Source organism: Pipistrellus hanaki, assembly GCF_964339955.1.
Source record: "Pipistrellus hanaki genome assembly, chromosome: 15".
NCBI lineage: Eukaryota > Metazoa > Chordata > Mammalia > Chiroptera > Vespertilionidae > Pipistrellus > Pipistrellus hanaki.
In genome coordinates, this window is record NC_140517.1 from 42,901,881 (window position 1) to 42,920,699 (window position 18,819).

Here is an 18,819-nt window from a genome sequence, read left to right on the forward strand (position 1 = left end):
GCCATGCTTCTCATACACCAGCCGCCTTCCTCATCGGCCCCGAGGGGGGGTGCTCTGGGGTCCCCTGTGGGAGGGCGGGGCTGTGAAAGCGGGATCAGTGGTTTGTGGTCAGGATCTGCCTCCTGACAGGTGGGGTCCCTTTAAGACATTCTTCCCGAGGTGAGGGCGGGGCCGGGGCCGGCCGGACCAGAGGGGCCGATACCATGGGTGCCCCTCTGCCCCCCAGGGTCTGCCCCCCACACACCAAACAGGGGCTGCCTGGGGAGATGGGGGGTCTGATGGTCTGATGGGGCGGGGCAGGCAGCCACAGCAGCACCAGGACAGGGGGGAGGGGAGAGGGGTGTCCAGGACAGAGGCCGCCTGTGCCTGGCTCTCCCTCCCCGGGCCTCCACGCTGCTTCTCCGGGGAGGGCTCCCTCCCCGTCCTCCACCAGCTCTGGACTCGGTCCCGACAGGGGTGGGTGTGTGTGGGAGCTCCAGGGTGGCCCCTGAGCTTAGAGGCAGGGCTGGGCCAGTCCCTGTCCCCGGCCCGCACACGGCTGAGCTGAGTAATTGTGATTCACGCAGGAGCATCCGGCGGCTCTGTGCTGGGCAGGGCCGCCGCGGGTGGGCGGGCGGGCGGAGGGACCGGGATTAAGTAAACACCGGAGTCCGCCAGGAGGGGCAGGGCGGCAGCTCCCAGACGCTGGGTGGCTGCTGGAGACTCAGAACTGGGGGCGGGGGCACAGGTCACGGTGGGAAAGGGGACAGGAGTTGGCAGAGGCAGGGCGGCCGGGCGGGGAATGGCATGTGCAGAGGCCCAGAGGCAGGCCAGGGAATCCGCCCTCACGAAGCCTGTGGCCTGGGGAGGGCTGGCCACGCAGGGCCAGTGCCTGCACTGAACCTACCGGGCGGAGGGGCCTGCTTTTGTTTTGTTTTAAATATATTTTATTGATTTTTCTACAGAGAGGAAGGGAGATATAGTTAGGAACATCGATGAGAGAGAGTAACATCGATCAGCCGCCTCTTGCACACCCCCCACTGGGGATGTGCCCGCAACCAAGGTACATGCCCTTGACCGGAATCGAACCCGGGACCTTTCAGTCCGCAGGACGACGCTCTATCCACTGAGCCAAACCGGTTCGGCACGCGGGGCCTGGTTTTAAACCAGCTGGTCTCACCCCGGCCGTGGTGGGCAGCTCTGAGGTGGAGGGACTTACACTCTGGGCAGCAGGAGGCAGCGCCCGAATAAGCCAGGCACCTGATGCTGCAGACGTTATGGGTGTGAGTGGGAGAGGGGCGGGCAGGAGGCACTGTCCTGGGTATGACTCGTGTCTGCCAGGCATGTGAAGTGTGCACAGTGTTTGTGTGTGTGTGTGGGGGGGGGACGGGATAAGGGTGTCTGGCCCGTCCCCACCTGCATCCACCTTCCCTCGGCCACCTGCCCTCGGGGCACCCTGGCCCCGCTCCCCAGGGAGAGGTCCAGGCTGCGGGCCCACCGGGCGGAGGGCAGCCCCACACTGTGGGCCACCCTCCCAGCACAGGTGCGAAGGCTCCAGGACTCAGGCCCAGAGAACGGGGCCCCAGAAAGACAGGTGACGCTCTGCCCCCTCCTGCCACGGGCCCTGTGACAGTCCCTTTGCAGACCCCACCCCCCAGAGCTCAGAGTGCCCCCGTCATCCACGTGGACTTGTCTGCACACCGGGACCTTTATTGAGCGCCTGCAGAGCGCGCGTCCGGCGGGATCCCGCCACACCAGGCCCGGGGCGGCCGGGACCACGCTGCCCGGGCGCCCCACCTCCCGTGGCATCCATGTTTTGAGCAGGTGTGATGCCCCGACGTGGCTGGGCCCTGCCATGCTCATCGCCCGAGGCCGGGATCCCCGCAGCGGCCGGGGCCCAGGGCCGGGCGGGCTCAGGATCGCTCGATCACCACCTGGAACTTGCCTGGGAGAGGAGGGCGGCGTTAGCCCGGATGGGCCCTGAGGGGGAGGCAGGAGCATCCGGACGGCCAGCCGCGTGGGCGGCCTCGCGCCCGGCCCGGCCTCCTCCCGGGGCGGGGGCCTGGCAGGAGGTCGGCGTGCGGGGAGGGCCGGCGGCTTACGAGGCATGCATCGCTCAGGCGCTCACCACCTGGGCCCGGGCCCGCGGATGGGCCCGGGAGCCTGGCAGAGGGAAACACCTCGGGGAGGGAGGGAGGGCAGGGCGGGCGCTGGCACCTGACGTAAGCTCTCGGGGTCTCGAATGTCCTAAACACGGCTCGGTGGCCTGGGCGAGGGAGCAGGGACAGGGGAGCTCTGGAGCCCCGCCACCCCAGGGAGGCAGGTCCCCCCCTCCCAGGACTCACAGGCTGGCAGGGCTGCCACGGAGGCGGTGACCAGGCTCCTGACGCCCAGGGTGCTGAGGGTGCCGCGCAGGAGGCCGCAGGTGAAGGCCAGGAACTGGGGGGGGCACAGGTCGCGGTGGGAAAGGGGAGGCCGGGCCGGGATGGGCCTCGGGCTTCACCGTGGGGTCAGCCCCTCGGCCTGGGAAGAGCCCCCCTGGGGGAGGGGGAGGGTACCCGGAGAAGCGAACCGGGGGCGTGTCCCAGCACCCCCTTACCTTGGGTGCTTCCTCCAGGTACTGCAGGCCTGAGCCCATGCGGACCAGCAGGGGGAAGCTGCTGTCCTGGAGGACGTAGGTGCCCTGCGGACAGAGAGGCTGAGGGCTCGGGCAGGGCCTGGGCATGTGCAGTGCGGGGAGGGGAGCCAGGACTCGGGCAGGATGCTCCCCTCAACACCCGGTAACCCTGGCCAGTGTTGCTCAGTGGTTGGCGTCGCTCCCTGCACCGAAAGGTCAATTCAGGGCACATACCTAAACCCCAGCCCCGAGCTAATTGGGGCCCATGCAGGCAGGAGGCATCTGATTGATGCTTCTCTCTGTCCCTCCCCCTCTCCGTAACAACCAATGGCAGTGTCCTCAGGTGAGACCGAAAACGTAAACAACATGGCGGTCACGGCCCACCCCTCAGGCTGCAGGGGAGCCCCCAGGCTCGGGGCCTGTCCCCGGGTGCGCGGGCCCTGCCCCTGTGGCTGCCGGGCCGTGAGAGAAGCTGCAGGCCCGGCCTGAGGAGTGGCCGGCAGGTGGAGGATCGGACTCGGACCAGGCTGACAGCAGCGTCCCGTGAGGCAGCCCCGAGGCCTGCCAGCTCGGGCCGTCCTGGAGGCTCCCCCCCGTGGCAGCCTCCCCAGGAGGGGGCTGCCGGGGGTGAGCCCGGCCCCGCCTCCCGCACAGGGTCCCACGGGTTCCCCCCGGCCGGCAGCCGGCGGCCGGGCCTGGGGGCGCACCTGGTGGTTGGTGCGGAGGCTGTCCATCTGCTTCTGGAACACGGCCCCCCACAGGTCTTTGCACAGGAACTTGAGGACGTCCAGCTCCTCCCTGAAGGCCAGCATCTCCCGGGGCAGCCTGGGGCAGCGGCAGACGGGGGGGCGTGGCCGGGGGTGGGGAGGCGGGGGGGGGGGGGGGGGGGGGGGAGCCGGGTTCCTGCGGGAGCAGTGCACCCCCGGCCCCGGTCCCGCTGGGGGTGGGGAGCCGGGGGGGGGGGGGGGGCGGGTTCCTGCGGGAGCAGTGCACCCCCCGCCCGGGTCCCAGTCCCGCTGGGGGGGAGTCCGGGGGGGGGGGCGGGTTCCTGCGGGAGCAGTGCACACACACCCCCCCCCCCCCCCCCCCCCCGGTCCCGCTGGGGGGGAGCGCAGGAGGCCCTCTCACCTCTCGCCCAGGGCCTGGCCCACGCGGAAGCCCATGCCCTCCAGGACCTGCAGGCTCGTCCTCTGTCCCTGGAAGACCAAGCAGGAGAGGCTCAGGGCGCGGCCCCTCCAACGGAGCCACCCTGAGGCCGCTGCAAGGGGCCCGCCATCTCCAGCTCAGCGCTGCGGGCCAGGGCGGGCCGGCTGGCTTTGCCCCTCTGCAGACCCGTCACCCCACAGGGCCAGCTCCCCAAAAAGTGGGGGTATTCCCCACACTCAGCTCTGCCCTGCTTGAATCCCTGAGAGCTCCTGTCCCTGAGCACAGCTCCTGATCACAGAGAGGAAGGTGGCCTGTCCACGATTCCAGTGGCAGCAAGGCCAGGCCTGGCCAGCAGGGGGCGCAAGCGTCTCCAAACCTCTGCCCAGAACCCGGGAGGCCGCACAGGCTGGGAGGGAGCTGTTCCCTTGAGCGCCAGCGGGGGGCAGTGCAGCCGGCTGGTGCTGTGGAGGGCAGGCCAGGGTCTCCCAGGGGGAGAGGCCGAAGCAGGGGAGGGGAACAGCATGGCCGGAGAGCCCGTTTGCCCTTTTCATTTGGGGTGACCTGGAGGGAGCTGAGGGTGCTGTCGACATAAAAACCGTCCAAACCTGTGGTGAATTTTTATGTGTGTGTTGGAGCCAAACTGCTCATTGCCAGGAAGCAAACTCTCAACAAACGGAGAAAATGCCCCGAGAATGACAGTCCGAGGCTCACCTCCCCCGTTAGAACCAGAGGAGGCCTGAGGAGGTTTGGGGGCGGAGGAAACGGGGGGCATCCCTGGGATTGGGTGAACAGTAAGACGGACACATCCTCTGGCACAGTCGGGGACAGGACACGAGCATCCGGAGCACACACAGGTGGCATGCCGGAGCGGTGAGGTGAGGGTCCGTGGTCTCTGCCGGGGGGAGGGGGGTATGCGCCCGGAAGGGTGTGAAAAGGAGATTTCTCTGACATCTCGAAGGTATTTATCTCAGATGCAAAAAGACAACAGACAGGCTCACGTAGGTAACTTCGTCAAGGACTCCAGGCCCGGGATGTGACCACAGCTGTGACTCATTTAGTTGTATGTTCAGACCATCTCCCTGAGCGTCCCAGGTGAGTATGTGCCCCGTTTCCGTTCAGAGGGAGGTCCAGGTTGGGGCATCAGCAATACCGTCAGCCCACGGGGGGCGGCAGCGCCAGACCTGAGCCGCCTCCCCTCTGCCCCCTACCCCCCCCCCATCACGAAGCCCCCTGCGTGGTGAGTGGGGTTTTCTGCTTAGATCCCGCCTGAGATGACGTCCGGGCTTCTGGGACCAGCCATGCCCCGTCACCTCCACCCCACAACACTCCCCCTCCGTTCCCTCTGCCGGACTCCTGCAAGCCCCTCCCGGGGCAGGTGTGCGGCCCGCCCTGTCCCTCTGCGCTGCCACTGAGTGGGGACACAGCCCTGTAGGTGGGGACCAGGCCAAGCCTCAGCAGCCAACACAGGCCTCGGCACCTGGGAGGGAGCTGAACAGGAAACATGCTGAACGGGGAGAAGGGGCGGGGCTGGTGCATATACCAGCTGGTGCAGGTCCTTTGTACAAACGTCCCGCTTAATTCTAACAGCCCCATAGGGAGGCTATTTCACACCCCAAAACAGGCTCAGAGGGGAGGGCTGAACCCTGCATGGATCTTTCAAACCTGAGCAATCTGTCTCCCAAGCCCAGGTGGCCAGACGGCTGGGCGGCCGGGACACCACAGCCGTCCTGGCCCCGGTGTGGTGACAAGGGCCAAGCAGAGGTCACCGAGTGTCCCAGCCAGGCGCCCTCTCCTGGGCCAGGCCACGGGCTCCCAGGCCCCTCTCTGCTCCGCCCGTGGGAACGGGCCTGGTGACCACGGCTTCCTGGCGGGCTGTGGGAGGGTCTGATGACGAATGGAGATAAGCTGGGCCTGAGAGAGACCCTGAGGGGTGAGGGGACAGGTGCCCTGAGGATCAGCCCCTGACACACCGAGGAGGGACTGGGCGGTGGCTAACTGCCCTGCGCCTGGGCTTCGTCTGTAAGAGGAGGACAGCGTTAACAGCTTCCCGGTCCTTCTGGGATCCAAGGAGCTGGAAAACAGCACTCCACGCTGGGCTCAGGAAGTGCTGCCGCCATGGTCAGCCACTGGCCCTGTGCCTGTCCACTTGGGGGGGCCCTAGCCGTTGGGGGGGAGGCCCTGGCTGCAGGAAAACCCCACGGAGGGGCTCTGTCCTGGGGGTGATGTCCCCAGCACCCAGAATGCTGCCCAACCGCGGGCCTCTCCGTTCTAGAGCGAGCTCCGGAGGCCGGGGCGGGCCCCCGCTGACCGGGCGCGATGTGTCCCTGAGGACCCCCAGCGGGACAGGGTGGAACCCAGACTGCCTGGTTTTGAGGGTATGTGCAAAGGCAAGGAAAAGCAAGGAGAATGTAGCTTAGGCCACTGTTTGTATATATATATCTACAATAATAAAAGCATAATATGCTAGTTAGACGGACAGCAAATGACCTTCCAGACATCATTCCAACATCCTTCCAGACAAAGCTGCTGTGGCAGGGGCCGAGGCAGAGGCGGTTAGGGGCATCAGGCAGGCAGGTGAGCGGTTAGGGGCGGTCAGGCAGGCAGGTAAGCGGTTAGGGGCAATCAGGCGGGCAGGTGAGTGGTTAGGGGTGATCAGGAAGGCAAGCAGGTGAGCGGTTAGGGGCGATCAGGTGGGCAGGTGAGCGGTTAGGGGCGATCAGGCAGGCAGGTGAGCGGTTAGGGGTGATCAGGCAGGCAGGTGAGCGGTTAGGGGCGATCAGGCGGGCAGGTGAGTGGTTAGGGGTGATCAGGAAGGCAAGCAGGTGAGCAGTTAGGAACCAGAGGTCCTGGATTTCGAGAGGGATAGGCCAGGCTGAGGGGACCTCCCCCTCCTTGCACGAATTTCATGCACTGGGCTTCTAGTGTGTGTGTATATATATATATATTTTTCTTTTTCTTTCAGAGAGAAAAGGAGAGGGAGAGGGAGAAGGACATAGAGAGCCTCAATGAGAGAGAATCATTGATCAGCTGCCTCTTGCACACCCACTACTGGGGATCTGAGCTGCAGCCCAGGCATGTGCCCGGGAATCGAACCGTAACCACCACTGAGCCACACCAGCTGGGCTCACACCACTATTAACATGGACCGTGATGGGGGGTGGGGAGGGGGCCCCTGGGGGCCAGGATGAGGAGGGTGCGTTTTTCCGTGTGACACATGTTGCCCGAAGGGTCCTGATGCAGGGCAGATGGGGGGACACAGACAGCCCCAGCCCCATGGAGCGGCGCCCCAGCGGGAGCTTCTGCAGGCACCACCGGGCCCTTGGCGGGGCAGGGCCGGGCCGGGGAGCCGTGCCTGCCGGAGCCTGAGACCTGAAGGAAGAGTAAAACGGGAGGGAGCGGGAGGGACACAGCCAGGACAGCGGCCCTGAGGAGACGGCTGGGGTCAGCAGGGTCCTCAGCCAGGCTTTTCTCGAGTTTGTTTCCCTTCAGTGAGCTTGGGCAAGCTATCTCAGGGCCCCGTGCCTCAGTTCCCCCAGTGAAGGGGGGCTGACGGCAGTCCCTATGCACAGCAGTGTTCTTTCTTTCTTTTTTTTTTTTTTAAATATATTTTATTGATTTTTCACAGAGAGGAGAGAGATAGTTCAAAACATTGATGGGAGTCATCGATCAGCTGCCTCTTGCACACCCCCTACTGGGGATGTGCCTGCAACCAAAGTACATGCCCTTGACCAGAATCGAACCCGGGGCCCTTCAGTCCACAGGCCGACGCTCTATCTACTGAGCCAAGCCGGTTTCGGCCACAGCAGCGTCTGCCAGCTCTATCCCTGGCTGCTGTTACTGTTGGCCTTAGGCCCATGGAGTGCCTGCTAAACGGGAGACCTGGGCTTGTTGGGACCTGGGGGATAATGAGGGAGGGAGGGGGAGCGGTGAGAGAGGGAGGGGGAGAATGGGGAGGAGGGGCTGAGGAGGAGCAGGCGGCAGGGGAAGAGGGGGAGGAGGTGGAGGGAAGCAGAAGCCACCGGTTCACCTGCTTCCATCCCAGCCTGTCCCAGACCCTGTCCGGCCCTGGCCCTGCACAGGCTCTGAGACGAGGGGTTTACCATACTCTCAGGGAGGACGAGCAGACACACCCGCCCTCTCACCAGTCTCCTGGGACCCGCCAGAGCCATGCGTGCCTGGCTCCCACGCCGCCGGCTCCGCGGAGTGTACACAAAGGCCCCGGAGAGGAAGTGGGATAATCAGGAACAGAGGGGAACCCTCAGCCCGGCCTTATCAGTGTCGCACTAACGCCCCGCCACACAGCACGGGTGCTAGGCGGAAGGGACAATCAGACAAAGGGAAGTTCTTGGAAATGAGAAAGGCAGCAGCCAAAATAAACATCTGCTAGCACAGGAGCTAAAAAATGACAAATTTGTGGGGCAGATAAAGCCACCCGATTGTCCAGAAAAAACCCGAGGCAGGAAACACAGGGGCAGAGCTGCAAGACATGTGGAAGAGATCCAGAAAGTCTGAAGTTCCTCCGACTGGCAGAGACGTGGTGGAGCGACATGGGAGGAGTGGCCACAGAGAGCCCGTCCGGCCCCGTTGGCTGGACATCATCCCACACACCAAAAGGTGCAGGTTCGATTCCCAGTCAGGGCGTGTGAGGGAGGCAACCAGTCAATGTATCTCTCACGTCGATATTTGTCTCTTTCCATTACTCTCTTAAAAAAAAAAACCTCCTAGCCAAAACCGGTTTGGCTCAGTGGATAGAGCGTCTGCTTGCGCACTGAAAAGTCCCAGGTTCGATTCCGGTGAGGGGCATGTACCTTGGTTGCCGGCACATCCCCAGTAGGAGGTGTGCAGGAGGCAGCTGATGGATGTTTCTAACTCTCTATCCCTCTTCCTCTCTGTAAAAAAATCAATAAAATATATATATATTTTTTAAATATATTTTATTGATTTTTTACAGAGAGGAAAAGAGAGGGATAGAGAGTCAGAAACATCCATGAGAGAGAATCATCCATCAGCTGCCTCTTGCACATTGTAGGGGATGTGCCCGCAACTAAGGTACATGCCCTTGACTGGAATCGAACCTGGGACCTTTCAGTTTCGGCTAAAATATATTTTTAAAAAAATCCTCGGTGAGGATTAAGAACAAGAAAGAAAGAAAGGAATCAAAAGAGAGAAGAGAAAGATGTGTCCTAACTGGTTTGGCTAGGTCCCAGGTTCGATTCTGGTCAAGGGCATGTACCTTGGTTGCAGGCAGTAGGAGGTATACAGGAGGCAGCTGATCGATGTTTCTCTCCCATCGATGTTTCTGACTCCCTTCCCCTCTGTAAAAAAAAAAAAAAAAAAAAAAAAAAATCAATAAGACATATTAAAAAAGAAAAGAGAGCCAAAACTGGTTTGGCTCAGTGGATAGAGTGTCGGGCTGCGGACTGGAGGGTCCCAGGTTCGATTCTGGTCAATGGCATGTAAGAGCAGCCGGGCTCCCGTCTTAACAAAAGCACAGGGAGAACGGACCAGCTCTCAGCCTCGTTAGGGCGACGACCCAGAAGCATGGAGCAGACGGGGGAGTAAGAATGAGTGAGGGAGCGAGCACACCGTCCACCGTTACCCTGGGCCCTCCCGCTCTCCACCCCGCCATCTCCCCCTACACACCTGCCTCTGGCCGGCCCTCCCTCTGCTCTGGCTCCTGCAGCAGCCCCTCCTCCCGGCTCTCCAATCCCACTCTGTGGCCAGGGAGGTCGTCCTAAAACAGCCTGAGCCCAGCACACTCTGCGCAAACTTTCCCTGGCTCCTGTTCCCCAGGACAGAGCCCCGGTCCCCGCAGAGACCCTGCAGAGACCCCATCGCAGATGCACTCCGCGCCCTGAAGGTGGAACAGGGAAAAGGGGCCGGCAGGGGCCCACTGGGCCGCAGGGCTGTCCTGGCGGCCTGCCAGCCTCAAGGGCAGGTGACAGCTCGTTACCTAAGCACACAGGAGTGCCTCCTCTGCCCAGGGCTCCTTATCTTCAAAGCTTCTGCGGTGGAGAAACCGCAGCCGCCTCCTCCCCAAGTGCTCCCCCGCCCCCGTGAGAACACAGGCCCTTTGGCCTGGTCCTCTGGCCAGTCTTCCCGGCTACCTGCAGCCAGGCCGGAGGCACCATTCAACGGCAACGAATAACCAGGCGGCTATGGTGACCGGGGTCTGTGCCTGGGGGACGGGTGAACGAGCCACCGGCCCTGTCCTCAAGCTGGTGAGCGGGCAGGCCCGATGCCACAGACAACTTTGGAGCCAGATGCTGGAGCCCTGGTTTTGCCCCTGGTTATGGCCGTGTGTCCTAGAGCAGTGTTTCCCAAAGTGCGGTCCGCGCACCCCCAGGGGTAGGGGGAGAGTTTGGTGGGGGTACGCGTTGCACCGGAGTCTGGTGGGGATATGCACTGCACCGTGCTTATCTACGCCTAATTCTCCGTTCTCATGAGGACGAGGGGCGCTCAGCGTTACGGAAATTACAGAAGGGGCACACATATGTGAGAAGTTCGGGAAACACTGTCCTAGAGAAAGGCCCTCCTCCGTAAAGGGGGATGAGAATGTCCACTGGAGGGCTGTCCGATAAAGGATGACGCCGTCAACACCCAAGAAGCAGGAGGCCTGCCCTTGGCTCAGATGGGACCGCTGAGGACCCAGAGGGAAGGAACGAGAAAGGGGAGGCCAGGGGTGAAAGGGGGCGGAGAAAACTGAGCACCTTCCCACGACAGGCCCCTGAGACGGGGCTGAAGTGGCAGGGCTGTGGGGACGCTGCCAGGGTTCTCACCCTGGCCACGCCCGGAACCCCTGCCAGCTCCCCGGGGCCGGCCACCCAGGCCGCCTCTGAGCTCTGTCTGTGCGGGACCCGCACTGGAATTCCAGGGGCAGCGGGCGGAGGACCACTGGATACCGGGCGCTCGGAAAGCCCTGTGGGGAGCAAACCTGAGCACCCGTGAGTCCCACACTCGCCTGACCACTTCTAGAAACAAACCCCTTAGCTCTGCCGGGAGCGTGTAGGGTGGACACACCGGACGTGCAGACCAGGGCTTACCGCTCAGTCTGGTTCCGATCCGGCTCTGCCAGGAGGAGCAGGCACCCTGGCCCTGCCCGCCTCGGGGCGCTGTTAGGAGGGTCATGTGCAAACACTGGCAGGGGCTCACACTGCCCAGAGTCCCCGTCCCCGCCCGCCCTCCTCGGCACAGGGCCGTCACCTCACCCGTGCAGGGGCCCTACTATGCGGTGAGCACCACAGACCTGGTTCCAGCCCACACCACAGGCTCTGGGGCAGGAGACGGATGTGAACCAGAGGGTCACAGAGACACATCATTCACACATAAACTGACGGAGGAGGAGGGCCGCCCCAGAGAGACTGGAGCGGGGGCGGCAAGAACGTAAGGAGGACACCGGACTTCCGGGGACTCCGGTGGCTCCTCGGAGGAGGGGCCGTGTGGGCTCAGACTGGAAGGACTGACAGGCGTGAACCCAGGGAAGCTCTGACAGGTGACATGAGCTGGGAGAGGAAGGCGAAGGCTGGGACAAGCAGGAAGAGGGGACCGGGATTAAAGGAGGAGAGGGGACGGATGTGACACAGTGAGACAACAGAACGGGCAGGCCTGGTTGGCTGAAGGTGACGGAGAAACGGCACATGGCAGGGACCACTGAGTTTCTGGCTTGAAAGTCAGGATGAGCCCTAGCTGCTCTGGCTCAGTGGATAGAGCATTGACCTGCCGACTGAAAGATCCCAGGTTCGATTCCCGCCAAGGGCACATGCCTGGGTTGTGGGCTCAATCCCCAGTAGGGGGCATGTAGGAGGCAGCTGACCAATGATTATCATCGTTGATGTTTCTATCTCTCTCTCCCTCTCCGAAATCAATAAAATATATTAAAAAACAAAAACAAACAAACAAACAAAAAAACACACACAAAAGTCAGGATGGATGGGGCTGCTGAGACAGTGCAATGCCCCCGGCCCCTCCATCCCCAACACACAGGCCAACGCAGACCCCGTTCCCATGCTTTCCGTTCCGCACAGCATCTTCCCAATGTACCACACACGTGACTCCCTTTTCTCATTTGTCTGTCTCCCCCACTGCAACAGGAGCTCAGGAGGGCACTGAGTTACCCCAGAGCCGGCATCACGGCCTGGCACCCGCAGGTTTTAGTTGTTTGATGAATGAACGAGTCCTGAAAAAACTAGGTTGACATCATATCTAACACCCTCCTTAGGGCTTCTAAATTGGGAAGAAAACCTAGGCCACTAAAAATATCTTATAGCCCTAGCCGGTTTGGCTCAGTGGATAGAGCGTCTGCCTGTGGATCAAAAGGTCCCGGGTTCAAGGGCACATACCTTGGTTGCAGGCTCCTCCCTAGCCCCAGGCCCTGGTCGGGCACACGTGTACAGGAGGCAGCCAATCAATGTGTTTCTCTCACATAAGTATTTCTCTCTGTCTTTCCCTCTCTCTTCCACTCTCTCTGAAAATCAATGGGAAAAGATACCCTCAAGTGAGGATTTTAAAAAAAAAAGTCTTACCTATACAAGATGACGATCATAAGAATATTAATGAAAAAAGTGAGCCCAGCCCCCATTTAGTACGCACACACTCTCTCCTCCACCCTCTCTTTTTAGTAACAGACTTTACAGCAATAACTCCCATCGTTTGAGGGCTGATTATGTACTTTTTAAAAATATATATTTTATTGTTTTCTTACAGAGAGGAAGGGAGAGGGAGAGTTAGAAACATCAGTAAGAGAGGAACATCGATCAGCTGCCTCCTGCACACCCGCTACTGGGTAATGTGCCTGCAACCAAGGTACATGCCCCTGACCGGAATCGAACCTGGGACCCTTGAGTTCGCCGGCCCACGCTCTATCCACTGAGCCAAACGGTTAGACTCGCAGGGGTCTTCAAACTACGGCCCACGGGCCACATGCGGCCCGCAGAGGAGTCTGATCCGGCCCGCCAGGTTTTTTGGGCAGTGAGCGCAGCCGAGGTGTTACAGTAGGAATTAGTAGTTCATATAGTCCGGCCCTCCAGCTCTCTGAGGGACCGTGATCTGGCCCCCACTTTAAAAAGTTTGAGGACCCCTGGTTAGAGCCTGATTATGTTTTAGACATTGCACTAAGAGCTTTAAAGTTTGAGCTTGCCTGTAATTCGTAACGACCAACTTCCAAAATGCTGAGATGCTCCTACCTCAGGGCTTCCACCTGTTCCAGACATGCTTTCCCCCCATGTATCCCTGGGCCTTGCTTCCTCCCTCCTCTTCCTCAGAAACGCTCTCCTCTAGAATCTACCACGCCACACCTTTTCTTTCCCTGACTTTCCTTAGGTTTTCCCTGTGGAAATTTTCACTAGTTCTCCTCAGGACTTTTATCGTTTGTTTGACAACCCTACTAAAATGTAAGCTTCATAACAGAACTAAAAAGTGTATAAAAAACATACAAGCTTCGCAAGGACACTGAAACAGTACCAGGAACATAAAGACATTCATTAAGTGTTGTTAAATTAATAAATGTCCCACTCTGAGACTTAGGTGGCTTCGGTGCCCATTTTATAAAGGAAGAAACTGAGGCACAATGATTCTCACACCTAATGAGTGTCGCAGGGATTCAACCCAGAAGTCCTCAGAACACCTCCAATATAGTAATTATTATAATTACTGCCCACTTATTCAGTGCCAGGATTTGAGCTCAGAGCTTTACCCCGAGCTGTCTCGCTCAATCCTACAAGCAACCCGTGAGGCCTGCCCGGATGGGACCCCCAGAGCAGTGGTCGGCAAACTCAATAGTCCACAGAGCCAAATATCAACAGTACAATGATTGAAATTTCTTTTGAGAGCCAAATTTTTTTAACTTAAACTATACAGGTAGGTACATTGTTATTAACTTAATTAGGGTACTCCTAAGCTGGCCTTTGCTAAAAACTCAAGGGGCCAAAGAGCTGAATGTGGCTCGCGAGCCGCGGTTTGCCGACCACTGCCCCAGAGTCCAGAGTTCGGAAGCCAGCGCCCCAGGTCGCCCGGTGGGGCGGGGCGGGGGCGGGGCCAGAATTCGACCCGGGCCGCTGCCACGCCCTCGCGCCCCCCCCCCCCCCCCGGGACCTCTATCCCACTCTCCCGCCGCGACCTGCGCTCACCCCGGGGCCGGGGTCGAGGTCGGAGTCGGGCGCCCACAGCTCCGCCACCATCTCCGTGTGTAGAAGCTCGAACAGAACCGCGTCCACCATTCGTCGGCCTCGTGCGCTCCCTACCGCCGGCGCTTCGTGCTCCTATTGGCCCGGCTGAGCTAGCCCCGCCTCCCGCTGCGGGCCGCGAGCCCGCCTACTCACGCTCCCACGGTGCTCCCGGGGAGCTCCGCCCTCCCCTCCTCACACGCGGTGCGCGCGTGAACTTGGGGGACCGCCTTCTCCGCCTATTTGTCCACTCGCCTCGCAGCACAACCCGGAAGCGCAGCTAAAGCGCTTCTCTATTGGTGGGACTTTTATATACCCGCCCACAAAGTAGGTCCTCGGGGCGGCTTGCTGCCTGGTAGGCCCACGTGATTGGTCAACGCCCGCCCAACCTGATGTCCTATTGGTTGGGGCTGCCACGCCTCCCTCCGTACCGGCGCTGCACTTCCGCTGGGTAGCGCGTTCCGCAGGCTCCGAGCTTCCTCTACCCGGTAAGGTCCTTAGTGATGGCGCAGCCCTCCGCCCCCGCTAGTCAGTGCTCCCTTCTGAGTGCGGCGGGGCTGTCGGTCACTCTGTGACCCCGGCACAGGCCCCTGAGCAGATCCTGGAGCCCGTGAGCTTCCGGATGTGGCCTCTGCTAGGAGGCAAAGTCGGAAAGAGCCCGGTGTGGGACCCTGAGCTGCGGCCTCGGTTTCCCTGTCAGTGCACTGAAGAGGGCGGGGTCCAAGAGCCCGGACATCGCTGGCGGGGATGCTGAGTCCCCTCGAGTGGGAAATGAGGCCCAGGCTAGGGACGTGATGGCCCCAAATCGCTAGGAGAGTGGAGGGGCTGGGGACCCAGAAGATGCACCTTTCAGCCGCCCCGGGCGCCCGCCTCTCACGCCGTCCCCACGCTCCTCTTCCTCCCTAGCTCGGCGCCATGGCGTCTCAGGGTCCTCGGAGGAGGCCGCTACGAAGGCCCGGGACGCTGGTGCGGGGAGAGGCGGCGGAGACCGACTCGGAGCTCTCGGCGTCCTCGTCGGAGGAGGAGGAGCTCTACCTTGGACCCTCGGGCCCGACGCGCGGCCGCCCCACCGGGCTGCGGGTGGCCGGGGAGGCCGCGGAGACGGACTCGGACCCGGAGCCGGAACCGACGGCCGCGCCGAGGGACCTGCCCCCGCTCGTGGTCCAGCGGGAGACGGCCGGGGCGGCGGCCGGGGAGGCCTGGGGGGCGGAGGAGGCCCCGGCGCCCGCCCCGGCGCGCTCGCTGCTGCAGCTCCGACTGGCCGAGAGCCAGGCGCGCCTGGACCACGACGTGGCGGCCGCCGTGAGCGGCGTGTACCGCCGCGCGGGCCGCGACGTGGCCGCCCTGGCCGGCAGGCTGGCGGCCGCCCAGGCGGCAGGGTTGGCGGCCGCCCACAGCGTGCGCCTGGCGCGGGGAGACCTCTGCGCGCTGGCCGAGCGCCTGGACATCGTGGCCAGCTGCTGCCTGCTGCCTGACATCCGCGGCGTGCCCGGCACCGAGCCCGAGCAGGACCCAGGACCGCGGGCCTAGCCTTGACCCCAACCCCCGCCTGCCTCTGCATCCTGGAGGAGGAAGGGGGGCCTGTGACCTGGCTCATACCCTATATAGCCCCCCTCCCGTCTTGCTGTCATCCTCAGGGCCGACCCCACCCCCTGGATAACGTTGTGTGTGTGTGTGTGTGTAGGGGGTGGGGGAAGGTTATGGTGCTTAGTCCCACCATTTGCATCTGCTTCCTCCCAGTGGTCCTGGCCCTTCTCCTGGTGCCTAGCCTGTATCCCAGGCTTGGCTCCAGCCCCTGGATAACCAGCTGCTCCATCTTAGGGGCTCACTGTCCGTCCATCCCGTCCCCCCCACTTCCTTGCACTCTGCCTTTCTAGGTTTGGATTTTGCCCTCCGGAGCTTGATGCTGCTTCTTCCCAGAGGAGCCCCAGCATCTATGGATAAGGCTGCCAATCTCTACAGACACCACACTTCCTCTGCGTTACGCATCCTGCAGACTCCGAGCTTCCTGGCACTTTCCTTCACCCTCCTGGCTCTGCCTCCATTCTAGCTACACTTCTGGAAGTTTGTCCCCCAGGGCTGGACCCTTTTTCTGTCCCCAGGGCTGGCCCTGGCTCCGTCCTAGGTTAGCCCTTGCTCTGCCATCTCCCCGCTGCTCCTCCTGAGTCTTAGCTCCGCCCCTTTGGCCTGATCCATCACCTGGGTCCGGTTTAACCTTGGGATTGGTTTTGCTTCATTTTTTGCATTTCCCATCCTGCTTACACCCCCTGCCTGGTCCTGGGCTCTGGAAACCCTATGGTTTGTCATCTGGCCCAAGATGGGGCTCCCTCCTCCCCACTCTGCAGACTCAAGATGGCGTCTCATCCAGACCCAGAAGTAGGTGGGTCCCCCCACACTCCAAGCCAAGGTGGCACTTTGTGCCTGAGCGTGAGATACAAAATGGGCTTCCTTCCAGGCGGACAGTGGCCCCTCAGGCACCTCGGGTCCAGTACAGACTGCCTGGTCCCTTGGGCGCAGTGTAATACTACTTTGCAGATAAGGACCACACACATGGTATTAGTTTACTGTTCTGTTCCTTCTTCTGGCCCCAGCCCTAGTCCCTCAGCCCCACTCACATGTATGCCCCTCCCCACTCTTTTATCCCAGCCTAAAGCTGAGATCTGAGTCCCAGGATGGAGAAGTGGGAGTTTAATGAATCTATGGCAGATGCATTAAAAGGCAAAACATTGACTGAAATGGTCAGTTCCTCTTGCCTCCCCACTTAGGCTGGGGGTGGGTTAATTAGAAGTTTCTCTGAGCCGAAACCAGTTTTGCTCAATGGATAGAGCGTCGGCTTGGGGACTGAAGGGTCCCGGGTTCGATTCCAGTCAAGGGCATGTACCTTGGTTGCGGGCATATCCCCAGTAGGGGGTGTGCAGGAGGCAGCTGATTGATGATTCTCTCTCATCGATGTTTCTAACTATCTCCCTTCCTCTCTGTACAAAATCAATAAAATATATTAAAAAAAAAAAAAAAGTTTCTCTGAGAATGGGGGTCCTGAGAGAGATCCTTCCTGGCTGGCCTAATGAAGGTGAAGCTGCATCTGAAAAAGAGGGCCCCTCGTTTGTCTGGTTCTGCATTTATTTGTATTTTGTTAACTTGCATTTACTGGCCACCTACCTGGTCTGTGTCTGGTCTGTGCTGGGCCCGGGTGCAACCAGTACAGACCCTCACTGTGCTCACAGCCCACTGGGAGAGACGGACATTAATAAAATATTCTTGTAAACAGATGGATAGTTTTAACGATTATGATTTACAGCTTAGATTTCACTGTCCTGGCACTGGGATTTGTGTCATAAAGAGGTACAGGAGTTTTGTGAGGGTGTAACAGATCTGGCCGACCTTGTTTGGGGAGACAGACAGGGAGGTCAGCTCGGGGAAGCAGTGAGTGAGTCTGAGTTGAACCCTGAAGCTATAAGGAGGAGGAAGAGGGGGGTGGAGAAACCCTGAGTCAGAAGGAGCATGACCCATTTAAGTAACAGAAGGTGGCGACCAAGGGCCAGGAAATGGCTCTGAGTGGGAAGAGGGCACATAAGGTTTACAAGGGCACAGAAAACAGAACCCACTCCCGGCGGTGGCCAGCGCCCTGGGTGTTGGCATTGCTGCTTTTGTGGTGGCAGCTGTGCTCACCACTGCCCCCAAGGCTTTTGAGAGGGAGCGACAGAATGGACTCAAGGTGTCCCGGCAAATGTTTGAGTGCCCTGAGGCATTTCATGACCCAAGTAGGTGGCAGTGGTTTGCACCCTCTGAAGATTAGATCTGGAGGCTTTACCGCCCCGTTCAGCCAGTGCCTTAAGGAGAACGAGGAGACCATAAAGTCACCCTGCCCAATCTGGTTACAGAGTTAGAGGTCATGGAAACCCTGAACAAGGTGAAGGCTACAAAGCCTGCGCCTTAGGAACTTGGGAAAGCGTCGGCCTGTGGACTGAAGGGTCCCGGGTTCGATTCCGGTCAAGGGCATGTACCTCGGTTGCAGGTACATCCCCAGTGGGGAGTGTGCAGGAGGCAGCTGATTGATGTTTCTCATCGATGCTTCTCATCAAATGTTTCTAACTATCAATAAAATATATATATTTTTTAAAAACTTGGGAAATACTGAGGGAGACTAGCAATGTCGCTGAGGCACAGGAGTCCATGTTGCCTCCCTCTAAACAAAGCAAAGAGAAGTCACCAGTCAGGATGCAACGGGATGAAAAGAAAGCTGAGCAGAAGCAATGACTATAAACGGTCTGTGTCAGCAGGAATTGCTGTGAGCGCGGACTGCAGTGTGACCAGGAATTACAAAAGAGCTTACATTGTGCAAGTAGAAGATTTGATTCTCTTCTGAATCAAACTTGCCTTCTGTTCCAAGTAGGATTGAAGTGCTGCCGGGTGAGGACGAAGAGATAAGAGCGGCTTGCTGCGGAGGAGTCTGACAGGCTTGATGCCTTGTTACCTAGAGGATGAATGAGATTAGAAATGAACTAGAATTGGGCTACAGGTGAGAGAGGGTTTATTCCTTTTCCAGACACTGCGCAAGTTCTGCACTCAGTAGTAATGCAGCCCCGTTTGCATATGAGCCCCAAAGACTAATCAGAACATGTCTTAAGGCTCGCTCCTCTTCAGATTAATTTATATCCAGAAAATAGGAAGTTCGAGGTTTGATCTGAGGGCAGGGACATAAAAAACATCTTGGGCCGAAACCGGTTTGGCTCAGTGGATAGAGCGTCTGCCTGTAGATCGAAGGGTCCCAGGTTCGATTCTGGTCAAGGGCATATACTTTGGTTGCGGGCACATCCCCGGTAGGGGGTGTGCAAGAGGCAGCTGATTGATGATTCTCTCTCATCAATGTTTCTAACTCTCTATCCCTCTCTCTTCCTTTCTGTAAAAAACCAAAAT

General features: G+C 60.1%; 2 protein-coding genes across 3 annotated transcripts; one reads left to right on the forward strand and one right to left on the reverse strand.

Moving 5' to 3' along the window:
- Positions 1–1,670: 1,670 nt before the first annotated feature.
- On the reverse strand, positions 1,671–14,167 carry TRAPPC6A (trafficking protein particle complex subunit 6A). The gene is made up of 6 exons (XM_084860791.1): positions 13,867–14,167; positions 3,725–3,792; positions 3,304–3,421; positions 2,579–2,662; positions 2,325–2,418; positions 1,671–1,924 (listed from the first exon to the last, which is right to left on the reverse strand). Exons 1-6 carry the CDS (start codon positions 13,954–13,956, stop codon positions 1,893–1,895), a joined length of 486 nt encoding a protein of 161 aa, XP_084716917.1. The 5' UTR covers positions 13,957–14,167; the 3' UTR covers positions 1,671–1,892.
- A 132-nt stretch (positions 14,168–14,299) lies between these two features.
- On the forward strand, positions 14,300–17,309 carry BLOC1S3 (biogenesis of lysosomal organelles complex 1 subunit 3). Of its 2 annotated transcripts, none has more exons than XM_084860783.1 (2): positions 14,300–14,390; positions 14,809–17,190. In XM_084860783.1, the coding sequence occupies exon 2, from the start codon at positions 14,818–14,820 to the stop codon at positions 15,430–15,432; it is 615 nt and encodes a 204-aa protein (XP_084716909.1). In that variant the 5' UTR covers positions 14,300–14,390; positions 14,809–14,817; the 3' UTR covers positions 15,433–17,190. The 2 variants fall into 2 exon arrangements, with proteins under 2 accessions (XP_084716909.1, XP_084716910.1); XM_084860784.1 differs by lacking the exon at positions 14,300–14,390 and adding an exon at positions 14,517–14,597 and having other exon boundaries at positions 14,809–17,309.
- Positions 17,310–18,819: the final 1,510 nt, after the last annotated feature.